This window comes from Gossypium hirsutum, chromosome A03 (assembly GCF_007990345.1).
Source record: "Gossypium hirsutum isolate 1008001.06 chromosome A03, Gossypium_hirsutum_v2.1, whole genome shotgun sequence".
NCBI lineage: Eukaryota > Viridiplantae > Streptophyta > Magnoliopsida > Malvales > Malvaceae > Gossypium > Gossypium hirsutum.
In genome coordinates, this window is record NC_053426.1 from 88,470,383 (window position 1) to 88,488,760 (window position 18,378).

The 18,378-nt window shown below is 33.9% G+C and overlaps 1 protein-coding gene and 1 long non-coding RNA gene across 2 annotated transcripts; both read right to left on the reverse strand.

Moving 5' to 3' along the window:
• Nucleotides 1-2,122: 2,122 nt before the first annotated feature.
• On the reverse strand, nucleotides 2,123-3,032 carry LOC107886286 (MLP-like protein 43). The gene is made up of 2 exons (XM_016810188.2): nucleotides 2,780-3,032; nucleotides 2,123-2,658 (listed from the first exon to the last, which is right to left on the reverse strand). The coding sequence occupies exons 1-2, from the start codon at nucleotides 3,030-3,032 to the stop codon at nucleotides 2,381-2,383; spliced, it is 531 nt and encodes a 176-aa protein (XP_016665677.2). The 3' UTR covers nucleotides 2,123-2,380.
• Nucleotides 3,033-9,819: 6,787 nt separating this feature from the next.
• Nucleotides 9,820-11,290, reverse strand: LOC107886288 (uncharacterized). The gene is made up of 2 exons (XR_001680701.2): nucleotides 10,704-11,290; nucleotides 9,820-10,239 (listed from the first exon to the last, which is right to left on the reverse strand). It is a non-coding gene; the product is annotated as an uncharacterized lncRNA (long non-coding RNA).
• Nucleotides 11,291-18,378: the final 7,088 nt, after the last annotated feature.

Consider the following 18,378-nt stretch of genomic DNA (forward strand, 5'->3'; position numbering starts at 1 on the left):
TCTAGGATTAAATTATTAAAATTTTAATTATAAAAAAATATATATGTAAAATATATTTAAATTCATTCAAAAGTAAATAATTCCCTCCCATAAGATACTACTATCATTATCGAAGAAATATGAAAATAGATCACAAATCACGTTAGCCATAATTTAGAATATCGATAGCTAATAATAGAGCAGATCTACAATATCTGACAAAGAGTGGGGCAATGCTGTCCAGCAAATTAATTCAACATTTTCTACGTAAAAAACAAATAAATGTTGTCATAGGAATTTGGTGGATGTATGAAAAGCTTTATAGTTGTAATCTCTAATTCGGTTTAAATGTTAGATTCGAATTCGAGAGATTATATTAGTTATTGAAATAATTTAATAAAATTATCGGAGTTTTAAAACAGTTAATTAAAATATTAGTTTAATCTTAAAAAAACTTGGTTAATTTACAAAAAAATTCATAAATTATCAAAATTGATTCAATTTAATATCTTTGTTATAACGGTATTTACTATTAAAAATTTAGTTTGAAAATCTGAGTTACTTTCTTAGAGATTTGGTGTTGTAGGGATTTGGTGATGTATGAAAAGACTTTGTAGTTATCATTAATATACATTTTAAAATTAAGATTATAATAATAAAAAGGGGTCTTACAAAAGGATCCCTTAATAACATTATATAAAATTTTGGCCATCAAGATAATATAATTTTAGCCTCCAAAATCTAAATTGAGATTTTTCAAAGTGCGGATTCGATTTGACTTGTATGTATAATTAAATTTTCTATTAATGTATTATGTGTATTTAATAAAATATGTTATATTTATTTTTTAAATTTTTTGTGCCAAATTTTTAATGTTTGACTTTTTCATCTTAAGAAAACATGATATTAGCTTTTTATTTTTATTTTTTATTTTAAAAAAAAGGATTTTTGTATTCCGTATTCTTTTCGTTGTTAAAGAGAATTTTTCTGTGATATTGTATAACGTGATGGTTTAGGGTTTAAAATGATTACAGTGAAACATGCAAATGAATTTTCATGCAAGGGCAACGATGAAAGTGTTAATATATCATAAAGATAGAAGATTTCATGCAAAGATTTAAGCTTACTTAGGTTGATTTGTGAAGTGATATATAATATAATATATATCAACCTAATTGTTTTCTTCAACGTGTAGACCGTACATAGTGAGTATTGGTGTGCTGTTTGCTATATATATCTCTTCATCTCAAACATGTGGTGGATGACTTTTATCATTATAATTATATAATATGCATGTTATACATAATTCTGTGTTTAATACTTGTGCCTAAGCTTAAAGTCTTGTGCCAGTATATAATGTATATGTTTCCTATTTTTGTAAATGCATGTATGCTATGATGGTACCTTTGACATGCTTATTAATATGATTACTGCTATGCTATCATTACTATACTCCTATTTGATCATAGTTTAAAAGAAGCACACGCATGAAATTCAGTTTCACTAATTTTCAGATGCATGAGACAACATTTTAGCATTAATAAAATAATTGACGTGATTGTTGCTAAAATCAATGGATACAATCTCGTTTATTATTCTTTCCGTTGAAATGCCCTTTCAAACCTGAGTAAATACAATTTGCCTTTTTTTCGACTATAAAGTTATAATTTATATTTTTGAGTTTTAAAATTTGGTTTAATATTCGAAATTGTTCGGGATCACGATTGGATATTGAATTCGGATTTATAATTTTCAAATAAAAAACAACGCCTAGGTATTGATTTTTAGACATTGCAAGGGTACTAAAATTTTCGTATGTACTTAAGATTGTCTCTAATTTTTTATGCAGATTCAGAAATTATCTTTTTTAAAATGATTTTCAATTTTCTTGGTAAACTCCAGTGTTCTTTTTATAATTACACTATTACAACAATAAAAATTTTCAAACCACAATTAAATTAATAAAAATTTTCAAACCACAATTAAATTCAGAACCGAAATAACAAAATTCAAATTTTTTGGGTAAATTTTTAGTGTTGGAATGAAAATACTGAAATGTTGAAGATTAGTACATATATTTCATGATATGGGTAAGTTTTAGTTTTTTATTATCAAAATATCAATAAAATTCTGACAAAAATTGTAACCAAACCATACTTTTATATTACAAAATATAACACACAAGCACATGGTTCATACATTCATCCTGGTACATAATTAAACAACAAATACTAAGAAAATAAAGCTCCCTCTCCTTGACAGCATATTGATCCAAACGTGTATACATATTCGAATTGAAACAAAGAAGTAAGGTAGCTGTCAATTTATTCTTAATTAGATTAGTACTGCTTCAGGTAGTAGTAGTGAGCAGTACGGACATCGGATGTTCTTAATCGATCCTTTAGTTTGGTTGGGTGAGGTGAGCGTCAATGTCCTTGGAGGCATCCACCAAGAATTGCAACAGAGTCTCGGGATGTGCAATCCCGTGGTGCAGTTTCTCGTATTCCACAGTCCAGTGCACTATGCTGCCACTACCCTTGTTCTTAGGCGAAGCTTGAAGCGTGGCTACAAAGCTCTTATACTCTTTCAGTTGATCTCCTTCTATCTCTCTGAAAGTGATCAAGTTCTTACTAGGATCTATCGCTTCAACTAGCTGCTTTGAGACTTTAGCCTTTCCATCTGAACAAACAATATTGTTTTGATATACGATATTGATATTAAAATTAACAGATAAAAAGGTAAAGAAATCAAGCAAAAAGCTTGAGAAGATTTTTGGGTTTGCTATGTTCAAATATCATACCATGCACATAACGCCAACTGATAATGGTACCAACTTTTCCCCATTCACCTTCAAGTAAATCGCATCCTTGAATCTTGTCATAGCAAGTATGGTGCACATGGTGCGGTTTGTGGGCGAACATTTCATGGAACTGTCCAGGAGAAGACTTAATCTCTACATCTGCCTCAATCTTACCCGTCAGAGCTGAAGACGCCATTGTTTCACTAACGATGTTTGATGTGGGAGTGATTTGTTTGATGTTTAGGCTAGACATTATTTATAGACTGGTGTCAATATCTAAGGCAATAATCCTCTCCAAATGATACTACTCAATTTCCTTTTCCTTAACTAATTGTCATTCACCACATATTTAATTTTGCACAATTAGTTTCCTTATTGAATCTTCTTTGAACTAGAAACATAAAAGTTTTATTTTATTTAAAATTCATTCACGAATATTTAAAATAATAAATGTTAGATTCATTTATTTGATTCTTTTTTATACTTTTCATATCCGTTTTATGATTTATGTTCAGTATTTATAACTATTCCTTTCAATTATGTTGTTTTCAATATTCAAATTTACATTTTTTTAGGAGTATAATATGTTTTAACACTGTATCTAATATTTAATTTAATGAGTATAAAAAATTAATATTTTAATAAATAAAAATTATTTTATGTAAATAAATAAGTCTGAACATGGTAACAACATTATATTATACCAACATTATACTAGAAACATAATATTAATAATAAAAATGAAAATATGGCAAAATTCTAAAAATTAAAGAGAACACAGCATTATACATTGCATTATCAAAATATGTTAAACTCAAATTTTATAAAAATATAAATTTGTGATTCCTAATTGTAGCATTTGGGAATATACCTAACAAGATATAAATATATAAATATATGAATTATTAAATATTATTGTATTTTTTAATGATATGAGTTCTGTATCTATGTAAAATCAAATCAATTTATTTATATTATTAATAAATATTATATTTAATATTAAATTATTCATTTACTAGTTTCTATTTAGATGAATTTTTAATTCTCCACAAATAAATATATATTTAAAGTCGTGAAATCAAACGCTGGTTGTGACAACAGCTAAAAAAAAAAAACCTCTAATTGTTTAGGTACATTTGGACGCATGATCCAATTAGGACAAATAGGCTATATATATATGCAAAAAAAAATTTATTGGTCAAATAGTTAATGTTTTTGAAAATTTAGGAGAATATGTTGTTTTTGGAGCGTGTGAAAGTGTGTCTAGCTGGGCGTGCTTTTTGCACAGTTGGTAAGAAAGCGCACTCAGCTGAATGCGTAATTTTATCTTTGTGTCTCACGTTCAATTTCTCTCCCAATCACATTTGTACCTTTTATTTTATGTTGTTTTAAGTTTTTTTTAAATTTTAATTAATAGTTTTAATATATTATCTTTCTTAGTTAAATGGTTAAATAATAATAATTATATCCTTGAGACTCAGGTTCAATTCCCCTTTTCTAAACAGATTTGTAATTTTTATTTCGTGCTGCTTCAAGATTTTTTTAATTAATAAATATATTGTTTTTATTTTTTATTTTAATTAATTTTTTTAATTAATAACTCTTTTATTCATAAAATAAAATAATTATTACAAATATGATTATTTTAGTAAATATAATTTTTATGTGTAATATTTATTTTTCAATCCATATTATGAGTGTAGTAAATTTTAGTATTATATATTTTTGTATGTGTATTTAAAATATTTCACATATAAACATAATAATATTTAAAATAATTAATTGAAATATTTCACTTATAAAAATATTTGAAATATCAAACCCATAATGAAGATGAAAAATAATGATACTTTAAATATTTTACATATAAAAACAATAAATATATTTGAAATAATTATTTCATTTTATAATATTAAAAATAACCATACCCAGAATTTATTTGGAGAAAATAAATATTTGACATATAAATATTATATATAAAGAAAAATATATCAAACAAATTAGTTGATGTTTATATTATATATAAATGAGTTATTAATTTCAAATAATTTTAACATAATGATATATGTAAAAAATATATTTTATTATATAATTACATATTTATTATTTGACTTTCTGAATAAAAGATTTAATAATTAAAAATATTTAAAAAGATGAATTAAAATAAAAAAATTGAAAACAATATATTTATTAATTAAAAAAAAGCTTGAAACAACATAAAATAATAATTACAAATGTGTTTAGAAAAGGAAAATTGAACTTGAGTCTCAAGGATGAAATTATTATTAACCATTTAACTAAGGAAGCTTATATGTTAAAAATAATAATTTAAAAAAAAAACTTAAAACAACATGAAATAAAAAGTATAAATGTGAGTGGGAGAGGAATTAAACTTGGGACTTAAGGAAAAAACTACTAGCATTTAATCATTTGACCAAAGAAACTATTTATATTAAAAATGTCAAAATTTGCAACTTAAAGGAAAAGTACAACCAATTGGGCGTGTTTTCCTGCTAGTAACACCCAAAATCTGGCCTAGACGTTATGACCAAATCTGGAGATGTTACCTAAAACGGTTGAAAATCCAATTTTCGTAAATTTCTAAAAATGTCGTAAAAATTTTATTACTTAAAACCCCGATTTAATAGGAAATGCATTTATTGAACATTTTTAGAAATTTACGATGTTATGGTCGAATTTGGAAGTGTCACAAGGTAGGGGTTTTGAAAACGGAGTTGTCTTATCAAAACGTTCACATTTTTAATTGAAAATACCGTTTATTTAGTTCATTTTTCAAAAACTTATTACAGCGGAAGCCTTAAAACAGTTATATTTTGAAAATGCAGTCATGTTTTAGAAAAACCTTTGTTTGCGTATCAATTGTGATTTTTAAAGAAAAACGTTTTGTTGAAGCGTGCAATTTATCAAACATATAAAACCAAAACCAGTAGTTATAAAACCATAAAGTCTAGAGAGTCCCAGATTTACAAACTCTCAAATGTAAACCAAAATCATAAATAAACCATAAATAATTAAGTTTAAATAGTTGATGGATGTGTGGTCAGTGCTAAGTCTCTGCCGCACCAATCCGCTTAAGCCTGTGGATTACCTGACAAAACAGACATCAAATGTGAGTTTACGAAAACTCAATGTGTAACCCATCAGAATTAAGTATGCAAACATACAGAATCATGTACACAGCCAAAAACATATCCTCCAGTATCTGAATTACCCTCTCAGATTAACCATTGGTCTGAGGATGGAATGCAATACTAAAGTCCAATCTAGAACCCAGAGCCTCATGTAATTTCTTCCAGAGTCAAGAAGTGAAGTGAGGATCTCTATCAGAAATAATCGACATAGGAACCCCATATAGTCTTACAATCTTGGAAATACAGAGCTTCGCCAACTTCTGCAGAGAAAAGTCTGTCCGAACCGAAATTAAATGAATGGACTTGGTCAATCGATCCACGATGACCCAAACAGAATCTTTCTTAGTGAGTGTCAAGGGCAACCCACTAATGAAGTCTATCGTCACTCGCTCCCATTTCCATAAGGGAATCTTAACTAGCTGTAACAGACCCAAAGGCAACTGGTGCTCAACCTTAACTTGCTTGCACATCAGACAACGAGCAGTGAAATCTATCACCTGGCACTTCAAACCTAGCCACCAGTACAACTCATGAAGGTTGCGATACATCTTATTACCACCGGGATGCATAGCATAAAGGCTACTATACGCTTCCCTCAGAATTGTCTGCTTCAAATCGAAATCATTCGACACATAGATCCGACCTCAAAAATAAAGAACACCCTCATTATTCAGCCCAAAATCTAGAGTACTGCCACCCTCAACTTGACAAAACCACAAACCCAGTGACTCATCCCCCAATTATTTAATTCAAATATGATCAACCCTAGTCAGCTTAACTTTCAACTCAGCTAACAGACTAAGTCGAGTGAACATTGCTCTCAAATCAGTCATCGCCCTATGACTGAGAGCATCGGCCACCATATTGGCCTTACCAAGATGATACTCAATCGTGAAGTCATATTCCTTGAGCAGCTCAATCCATCGATGCTGCCTAAGATTCAACTCCTTCTGGGTAAGGAGATACTTGAGGCTCTTGTGATCAGTGTAAATAATACACTTCTCTCCATACAGGTAGTGCCTCCAAATTTCAACGCAAAAACCATCGCATCCAACTCAAGATCATGCGTCAGATAATTTCCATCATGTGTCTTAAGTTGATGGGATGCATAAGCCACGACCTTACCATCCTGCATCAGAACACAACCCAAACCAAAATGCGACACATCAATGTATACCACAAACTTTTTACCAAATTCAGGTTTTATTAAAGTAGGAGCTTGAGTCAGAATAGACTTAAGCTTCTCAAAGCTCGACTGTTGTGCATCAGTCTAAACAAAAGGAACTCCCTTGCTCAAAAAATTAGTCAACGGAGCTGCAATAAGAGAAAACCCCTCGACAAACCGCTGGTAATAACCCGTCAAACCTAGAAAATTACGGATCTCAAATACGTTCTTTTACTGTTTCCAATCAAGTATAGCCTCAGTCTTCCTCTGGTCAACATGGATCCCTTCAGCAAAAACCATATGCCCTAGAAAGGTCACTTCAAGCAACCAGAACTCACATTTACTCAACCTAGCGTAAAGTTGTTTCTCACGTAGAATCTGAAGCAGTACTCTAAGATGCTTATCATGCTTGTAAGGCCCAATTTTTGTCCGGGCTTATACCAAAAAAAAAACAATAAACTAAATTAAAACAGCCCAAATACTTTTTTTTAATCCAATACCCCAAAAAAACCCTTAACCCAATTACATATAATCCAATAATTTTAAAACCCATTTTTAATAACCTATAACCCAAGAAGTCCTAAAACCCAATTCTAATTAACCCATATCCTAAATCTAGCCCAAACCCGAAAGAGCCCAAAAAAGAAAAATTCAAGTAGTCAAGAAAGCTCCTAGAATGCACTGGAAGGGCACTAGAGGAACGGCTTCTCACGTGAAATCCCCGGGTCATCTTCTCCGTACCTACAAAAGAATACACTAGAAGGAGCCAATAACAGATTTCACAGCAAATGACAACAGGAAAATATGGATCCAAAGTGAGGAGGTTGTGATCTTGATATACTGGAATTAACCATGAAGGGGATATGTTGCATCTTGGGGCATTGACAAAGTGCTTTTGATCTCTTAAACATATGTCGAGCTTGAATTGGTGTTCAAGAAGTTTGTACAAAGAAGCTCAGGTTGTGATAACAAGGGTACCTAGTCTTCATTTTCAGTAAATTGGTTATCTTTGAATTATCCTGTCTTTTTCAAGATATACATTCCCAAATTAATGGCCATTGTTGTTCTTTTGATAGTTTACTTTGAATTCAAGATTAATTCCATTCTTGTTCATTATCACGATTTGATTGCAAGCATGTTGCATTGACATAATGAAGAATGAACTAGTGATGTTTTCACAATAGAAGTTTTGCATATTACTCTAGGAGTTTCTAGATAATGCAAGAATCTGAAGTGGAATAATTGTTTAGAATATGCTCAAGTTCAAGGATATATTTGGATAAATCGCCTTTTTGAGATCTCTGTCCAAATGATGATGGAGCAAACAGGCAGGATATAGTATTAATGATGCAATTTTATTCTCGAGGAAAAGGAAATGACGTTTTGTATTCACACAAAGAGCAAAATGCACATTTGGCTATAACACTTGAGGAGTGAGGTAGCAAATTGACCAAGAGGAAAATTCAGCTATGAGTTGCAATGTTTTGTCTCAAAAAGAATAGTAGAAGGGACGTTGGAATTACAATGGGGCAAGCTCGCCAGACATGATAGGTATTTCTTTGGGATACTCCGTCAAGATGATGGTTGAGCAAACGCGTCAGTAACAGCATATTAATGAGCAACGAGTGACGATACCCTAAATTGTTAAAATGGAATCATCCTCATTTTTGCATATATTACTCATAACACATTTATTTAGGGGCATTGGGTCATTTCGATTATATCATCCCAATTATTTGGCATAAGCATATGCATATAAAATGGAGTCTACAGGATAGGTCCCCCGGAGGGCAGTGTAGCAACATTGGTAAAGATTGAAGATCTTATTTCCCTGAAGTTGCAGTGGAGCAGATCTTCGTAGATGATGAATCTTATATCCATGTATTGGCAATGGAGCAGATTTTACCACCAGCCTCATCTCCCTGAGGTAGCATGAGAGCAGGTTGAAGAATGAGTCTTATCTTCTTGAGGTAGCAAGGAAGCAGACTGAGAATGAAAGATCTAATCTCCCTAAAGTTGCAGCGGAGCAGATCAAAGATAGTGAATCTTATCTCCATGTATCGGCAATGGAGCAGATTGAAGATTGAAGTCTTATCTTCCCGAGGTAGCAAGGAAGTAGACTGAAGATTAAAGATTGGAAGAGGCGAATCTTATCTCCATGTATTGGCAATGGAGCAGATTTAAGCCTCAAGGCCTTATCTCTCTGAGGTAGCAAGAGAGCAGGTTGAAGATTGAAGTCTTATCTTCCTGAGGTAGTAAGGAAGCAGACTGAAGATTGAAGATTGGAAGAGGCGAATCTTATCTCCATGTACTGGCAATGGAGTAGATTTAAGCCTCAAGGCCTTATCTCTCTGAGGTAGCAAGAGAGTAAGTTAAAGATTGAAGTCTTATCTTCCTAAGGTAGCAAGGAAGCAGACTGAAGATTGAAGAATGGAAGAGGCGAATCTTATCTCCATGTACTGGCAATGGAGCAGATTTAAGCCTCAAAGCCTCATCTTCCTGAGGTAACAAGGAAACAGACTAAGAATTGAAGATTTTGTCTCCCTAAAGTTGCAGCGGAACAGATCTTCGTAGATGATGAATCTTATATCCATGTATCCGCGATGGAGCAGATTTTAGCCACTAACTTTATTTCTCTAGGTTGTGGAGCAAATCGAGAATGGCAAGTCTTATCGGCAATGGAGCAGATTTGAGCCACCAGTCCTATTTACTTACAGTCAGAATTCAACAAAACTGGAGCAAAATTGGCCCAATTTGAAGTCTTTGCTCTATTCTCATTACATGACAATGAGCAAAGAGGGGCGGCTGTAAGGCCCAATTTTTGTCCGGGCTTATACAAAAAAAACAAAAAAAAAACAATAAACTAAATTAAAACAGCCCAAATACATTTTTTTAATCCAATACCCAAAAAACCTTTAACCCAATTACATATAATCCAATAAATTTAAAACCCATTTTTAATAACCCATAACACAATAAGTCCTAAAACCCAATTCTAATTAACCCATATCCTAAATCTAGCCCAAACCCGAAAGAGCCCAAAAAGGAAAAATTTCAGCAGTTAAGAAAGCTCCTGGAATGCACTGGAAGGGCACCAGAGGAACGGCTTCTCACGTGAGATCCCCGGGTCATCTTCTCCGTACCTGCAAAAGAATACACTAGAAGGAGCCAATAACAGATTTCACAGCAAATGACAGCAGGAAAATAAGATCTTTAAGATTTTATTTATTTTGAAAATTTGGCTATAAAAGCCAGTGATGTAATGTACAATTTTTACACACACAGAATATACACACACTGTATGCATACTATACGTTTATGCAAATCCATAGAATATAGAAAAATCAGAGATATCAAAGGTGATCTCAAGTGTTTTTTTTCCTTTTCTTTTCTCTTTCGATTTATCTCTTTAGTTGGCATGATTTTTTTGTTAAGAAATAAGTCGATACCGATGAAAACCCACACGTCTCAGGAATGAAGAGACTCCGGGAGGGTCGAACGTTTTCTTCGATCTTTTTTTATCTATTTTTTTTAGTTTTCGAAGAAGTAAAATATGATTTGAGGTTGTTTTAAAACAAAAAAAAATGAAGGAGAAAGGGGGGCTTACCGGATCTCTATGGTTGCGACTTGCGTGGGCAAGGATTTGGCCGTTGATCGCATGTCGTCGGCCTTTGATGGAGCTATTTGCATGTCGACTGCTAGCCAAGTGAAACCCTATCAATTGGGGGTTAATGGCTGCTGTTACTACTAAGAAATAAAGAAAATCAGGTTATGTTTGAAGGAAAAAGGGTTTAAAATCACCCATAAAGCCAAAACGCCAGCGTTTGCTGGCCATGAAGGTCCGCGCATTGGTCCGAATTGTGAATCAGATCTGCACCAATTTTGTATGCAAGGGAAATTTGCGCGCTAAGTCCTTTGCATTCGCATGGGGCTTCGACTGCATCCTTTTTGCTTTGCTTTGTTTTTCAATTTGGCTCACTGATTTGAGCGCATTTTCATTTAAATTCATGATACAGTGATGTGATTTAGGCTTGGGAGGATTTACAATATCAGTCCCTATATATTTATGCATGTTATGCATTGATCTATTTTATGGTCATTTTATTTACAAATTATCCTTCTTATCTTGATGCATTTTTAATTGAGTCTTATATTTGTATAATCGGTTAATTTAGAATACATTCAATATGTGTATGCCTTAATACATGTAAATAATTTTGTTTGTTACATTTGTATAATTATTGTAGATTATTTTTTACATCATGTATCTTATTTCTTTAAATATTTTACATATATTTGTATATTAATCATTCTTTTTAGTTTTTTTATAATAACTATTGTTTTGCATGTTGTAAAATTCTTTTTATATTACATTGTTTTAATACCTTATTAATAAATGTTGTCAATATATTTATATACATAAATTATTTAAAATATTTCTTAACTTATGTTTAATTTACATGTCTTTATGTACATATGATATTGTTTTGGAAATCCATCTTGGTATTTATAAAATTGTTATTCTGAAATATGTCTCCTTATTATGTTATCCTAGTATGTTATTTAGTATTTCTTTTAAGTATTTTTGAGCAAAATAGTATGTATATAATTTTCTAATTTCACATGTGTTTATTTTATACATAAGTTTTTAAATAAAAAAATCTATCATGTCTATAATACCTTGCCATGTATTATTATTTCTTCATATTAAGTATATTATTTGAATTATTATTAAACATATATTTAGTACTTATATTTAACTTACATACATTATGTAACACCCCGAACCCGAGACCGACACCGGAGTCGAACACGAGGTGTTAACAGACTTTAAACCCCTTATAAAAATATTTCCCAGACGCTGCCCAATCTGCATACTAGTCGCTTTAAAAATCATATCTTGAGTTTCACAACTCGAAAATCAGTTTCGTGATTTTTCCCTGAAACTAGACTCATATGCCCATCTACATATTTTTTCTAGAATTTTTGGTCAGGCCAATTAGTACAGTTTATTAGTCAAAGTCCCCCATGTTACAGGGATCGACTACACTGACCTTTGCGCATTACGACTTGGATATCTCCCTGCACAGAGCTTCAATACTGATGCCGTTTGTTTCTATGGAAACTAGACTCAGAGAGAAATCTATACATATATGGTATGACTCCTAATTATCTCTGGTTAATTTATAATGAATTTCCAAAGTCGGAACAGGGAATCCAGAAACTGTTCTGGCCCTGTCTCACGAGAACCTGAATATCGCTTAACATACTGTCCATATGATCATTTCGTTACTTTCCTATGAAAATAGATTCATCAGGGTTCGTTTACATAATTTATTCACTATTTAATTCCATTCCTACTATTTTTAGTGATTTCCCAAATCTACATCACTGCTACTGTCAGCATCTGCCTTTAAGGTAGACTTTACCTATTTCATAGTTTCCATAATTCAACTAGCCCTTTTAACATGAGTAACACAAATGATGATGGTGATTAACCATTCCCATGGCCAATCCTTGTCAAGCATATTCACACTAAATGATTATAACATTATACTCAAACATATATAAGCCATTTTCGCATGGCTAACCAAAATTATACAAGTCCAAAGGGTCCATGACCCACAACAAACGGGTAGTCCTATACATGCCATATCCAGAGTTCAACTAAAAGAGTACCAAAAGAGCTTTGATAGTGTGGATGACTTCGACTTCGGTGATCCCGAATCCGATAGCTAACGAACAATATCTATAAAACAGAGAGCCAAAGCAACGGGGTAAGCATTTTAAAGCTTAGTAAGTTTCAAGTAATGAAATCGGCTTTGACTAAAGTATTGCATTCACATAGCTAAATAAATCACTTTATTAATTCACATTCTCATAAGCATACTTACTTCACACTTCATCAACATATACACACACAAGGTATCAACCTATCTAAAAGCCGAAAATTTGTTAGTCGATTGAACGAATATTATTTAAAGCGAATCGACTTTTTTTTTTCGAAGCACATGCAAACATACCTTATCGTTTGGGTTTATCGAGCGTATTAATTGAATTTATTGCAGCACAAAACGCTCACATTCAAACCCAAGTTTCTTCGGAATTTAGCCGGATATAACCACAAGCTCAATTGCCTTCGGGTCTTAACCCGGGTATAGCAACTAGCACGAATGCCTTCGGGTCTTAGCCCGGATATATCAACTTGCACAATTGCCTTCGGGTCTTAGCCCGGATATATCAGTTCGCACAAACGCCGTCGGGTCTTAGCCCGGATATATCAGTTCGCACAAATGCCTTCGGGTCTTATCCCGGATATATCAATTCGCACAAATGCCTTCGGGTCTTCGCCCGGATATATCAATTCACACAAATGCCTTCAGGTCTTAGCCCGGATATATCAATTCGCACAAATGCCTTCCGGTCTTAGCCCGGATATATCAATTCGCACAAATGCCTTCGGGTCTTATCCCGGATATATCAATTCGCACAAATGCCTTCGGGTCTTAGCCCGGATATATCAATTCGCACAAATGCCTTCGGGTCTTATCCCGGATATATCAATTCGCACAAATGCCTTCGGGTCTTAGCCCGTATATATCAATTCGCACAAATGCCTTCGGGTCTTATCCCGGATATATCAATTCGCACAAATGCCTTCGGGTCTTAGCCCGGATATATCAATTCGCACAAATGCCTTCTGGTCTTAGCCCGGATATATCAATTCGCACAAATGCCTTCGGGTCTTATCCCGGATATATCAATTCGCACAAATGCCTTCAGGTCTTAGCCCGGATATATCAATTCGCACAAATGCCTTCGGGTCTTATCCCGGATATATCAATTCGCACAAATGCCTTCGGGTCTTAGCCCGGATATATCAATTCGCACAAATGCCTTCGGGTCTTAGCCCGGATATATCAATTCGCACAAATGCCTTCGGGTCTTAGCCCGGATATCATTCAAATGCTCATGCACACATATATCAACAATCATGACACATCCATATTTCACTTTCGTTACTAAGGCTCAAACACAAAGCATTTATTAAACCTTTCCAATTTCGGCTCAATAGCCACACACAAAGAGCATGATTTCAATTGGCTTTATAACATAGTCTCTATGCACATTCCACTATCCATCATAGTATGACTAATCATTTCAATATAATTCAAGTAGGGTCATTACTCGAAGACTTACCTCAGATGTTGTCGAACGACTTCAATGGCTATTCAATTACTTTTTCCTTCCCTTTATCGGATCTAGTTCCCCTTTGCTCTTGAGCTTAAGTTCAACAAAATTTAAAATAGTCATTAATCGACTATTCAAGTATTACTTTCAGAATAATATATATATTGATCCGACTTTCACACACATAGATTATAGTAAGCTTTATAATAATCAATAAATAATTCATTGGCAAATTTTCATTAATGTTTACAACAAAATCACATATTCACTACGAGCTGTTTTCCTGAGCAGCAGTTACTAAATTATTTATAACTGGAGCTACAAAACTCCAAATCACTTACCGTTAATTTTCCCTGAATATAGACTCGTATATCTTCCATCCATAAAATTTTCAGAATTTTAGGCTTGGCCAATCAATACCAGATTTTTCTTAAAGTTTCCCCTGTTTCACTGTTTGACTAATCTGACCACTCTTCACTACGAATCAAATTTATCATTTTACAGAATTCAAAATGTGTTGTATTTGATTTCATTTGAAACTAGACTCATTAAGGAGTTTAAGCATATAAATTTTATCTTATAATCATTTTTGTACAATTTATAATGATTTTCTAAAAACAGAACAGGGAATCTAGTAGTCATTTTGACTCAGCCCCACAATACTTCAAATATCTCAAGATCGGTAACTCTTTTGTTTTTATAGTTTCTTTTGTAAGAAAATAGACTCTTCAAGCTTTAATGACATAATTCACTCAGCTTCTAATTCAACTCCTACAAATTATGGCGATTTTCCAAAATCACCTTACTGCTGCTGTCCCCAAACAGATTATTACCAAATCAAATACTAACATTAGCATTTCACCTTAATAGCTAGCTTACCAAGCCTTAATTTAACATATAATTCACACATATCACATTCAGCTATATATACATTTATCATATTTCCATTTCAGCATATATAACTAACATTTATTCCGAAATTTTAATATCTAATTGCTTATAAACTTTCTTCGGATGTCGTCGACTAATTGATCGGCTACTCAACTACTTTCGATTTTCCCCGATCTAAATCCAATTTCTTGGTTTCTTGATCTTAACATATTCAAATAAATCTCATTTTAACATATTTTCATTCAATTTAGTCTAATAACGCATAAATGGGTAAATTACATTTTTACCCCTAATATTTCGCACTTTCACAATTTAGTCTTTATTCCACAAAACACAAAATACACAAAATTTGGTCACACTCCTTAAGGGCCGAATCTTCCTAGTACCCATATAAGTCCATACATTTCATTTATTTCACCTTTGAGTCCTTCAAAAATTTATTTTTGTAATTTAGCCCTAACTACTCAAAATCACCAAAAACTTCAACACAAAACATATTAATCTTTAACATATCTTTCATTTTTCATCAACAACTATCAAAAAGCTCAAGCACTCATCAATGGCAAAACACAAAATCATCATCAATTCACAAAATTGAACCATGGGTTTTAAAGAACACAAAGCAATGATATCAAAAATGTGAAAATTATCAAAAACCAAACAAAAGACTAACCTTAATCTAACTCCCAATGGCCGAACCTTAGCCAAGCTTTTCTCTTTTTCTTCTTTCTCCAGTTTCGACAATGGAGAAGATGATATGATAGTGGCTTCCTTTCTCTTTTTTTTTTTATTCTTTCTTTAATTCATTATGTCTCCAATAACCCAATTTCCTATTATAATATCTAATTCAACAAATAAATTGCCCATCATCAATCCATCTTGGCCGGCCACTATAAGGGAATTGGGCAAATTTGACATGCAAGTCCACCTTTGTGTTGACATGCACTAATAAGCCCTTTAAAATTAGCCTATCATATTTCACCATGTCTCATGTTGATCCCTATTTAATAATTCCTCATACAATTGGCAAAATTAGGGAATGAAATTTCCACATATGCATGTACACACATAATAAGCATAGAATATAACAATTAATTATTTTCATAACTCGGTTTTGTGGTCCCGAAACCACTTCCCGACTAGGGTCAATTTAGGGCTGTCACAACTCTCCCCCACTTAAGAAATTTTCGTCCCCGAAAATCTTACCGATAAATAGGTTTGGGTATCGTTCTTTCATCGAGCTCTCGGTTTCCTAAGTAGCTTCGTCATTTGTGTGGCTATCATCGAGAAACCTTTGACAAATCGTCGGTAATAACCGGCGAGTCCCAAAAAGCTCCGAACCTCAGTAATATTTCTCGGAGGTTTCCAGTTAAGTATGGCTGAGATTTTGTTCGGGTCAACTCGAATACCCGATGCGGATATCACATGACCCAAGAAGCTAACCTCTCTTAACCAGAACTCACACTTACTGAACTTAACATATAACTGCTTATCCCGCAAAATTTGTAACACTAGCCTCAGATGCTCGGCATGTTCGGTCTCATCTCTTGAATAGACCAGGATGTCATCAATGAACACAACTACGAACCGATCCAAATATGGTCTGAAGATCCGATTCATCAAATCCGTAAATACCGCAGGGGCATTAGTGAGCCCAAACGGCATCACTAAGAATTCGTAGTGACCATATCTCGTTCTGAAGGCAGTTTTGGGTATGTCCGAATCTCGAATTCGCAACTGATAATAGCCCGATCTCAAATCTATTTTTGAGGACACTGAGGCTCCCTTCAGTTGGTCGAACAAATCATCGATGCGTGGCAACGGATATTTGTTCTTTATCGTCACTTTATTCAGTTGACGATAGTCAATGCACAACCTCATGGTTCCGTCCTTCTTTTTCACGAACAATACTGGTGCACCCCAAGGTGAGAAACTTGGTCGAGCAAAACCTCTATCCGTCAATTCTTGCAACTGAGCCTTCAACTCTTTTTACTCGGTTGGTGCCATACGATACGGAGCTATCGAAATCGGCGTAGTTCCAGGTACAAGCTCAATACCAAACTCTACCTCCCGAACAGGTGGTAAACCCGGTAATTCTTTAGGAAAAACATCCGGGTATTCACAAACCACCGGCACAGATTCGGGTTTCTTTTCTAATTCTTTGTCATCAAGTACATACGCAAGGTATGCTTCGCAACCTTTTCTTACATATTTCTGTGCCAACATTGAGGATATTACAGCTGGCAACCCATCCAAGTCCGCCGGAAAACAGGAACCTCGGATTACTAGGGGACATTTCTTACACACTTTGTCGACAAGCACGTAACGACTCAAGGGATTTGACACCCGAATTACGAACTCAGTAGACTCAATAGGTAAAGTCTTACTGGATGCTAAAGTTTCATGTATGTAAGAATGAGTAGAACCGGGGTCAATCAAAGCAATTACATTAGTATCAAAGAGAGTAAAAGTACCGGTAATAACATCAGGCGAAGAAGCATCCTCGCGGGCACGTATAGCATAAGCTCCAGCAGGCGCACGAGCCTCGGATCTGGTCATAGCATCTCTAGATCCTCTCTGACCACCACTAGCATTGCCCGTATTTCTAGATGGTCTAGCTCGAGCAGTGGTAGCACCCGGTTTCTCACTCTGATTTACATTCTGTTCAGACATCCTCGGGCAATCTTTAATGAAGTGGTCAATTGATCCACACTTGTAACAGGAGCGGTCATGGAATCTACAACTCCCCGAATGCCATTTACCACAATATCGACATTCTGTTCTGTCTCGACGTTCATTCCCAACACTGGCGATCGAAGTGCCTTGGGTACCCACAGGAGGTCGATCACGATCTCGTCTAAAAAGGCCCGAAGTGCCTCTAGACCGACCCACATCATCTCGAAATTTCTTCGATGCCTGTTGAAGAGACCTTCCCGAGGATCTTTTACGAAACTCTCCAGTTCTCACATCAACTTTTTGTTTTTCTATTCTAAACTCTTCGGCTTTACAAGCTCGCTCGACATCGTCGCTATCCGTAGCCTTAAATTCAGTAGCCCCATGTTTTCGAATTTTGTCAACTGAGGGCTTATTTGACCTTATTTGGTCAGTTACCGGAGGTATTGTAGGTGCGGGGGTTGTATTAGTCAGGAATGGAGGTTGTGGAACTGCCGTATTAGTTCGAATGTATTGGTTAAACCAAT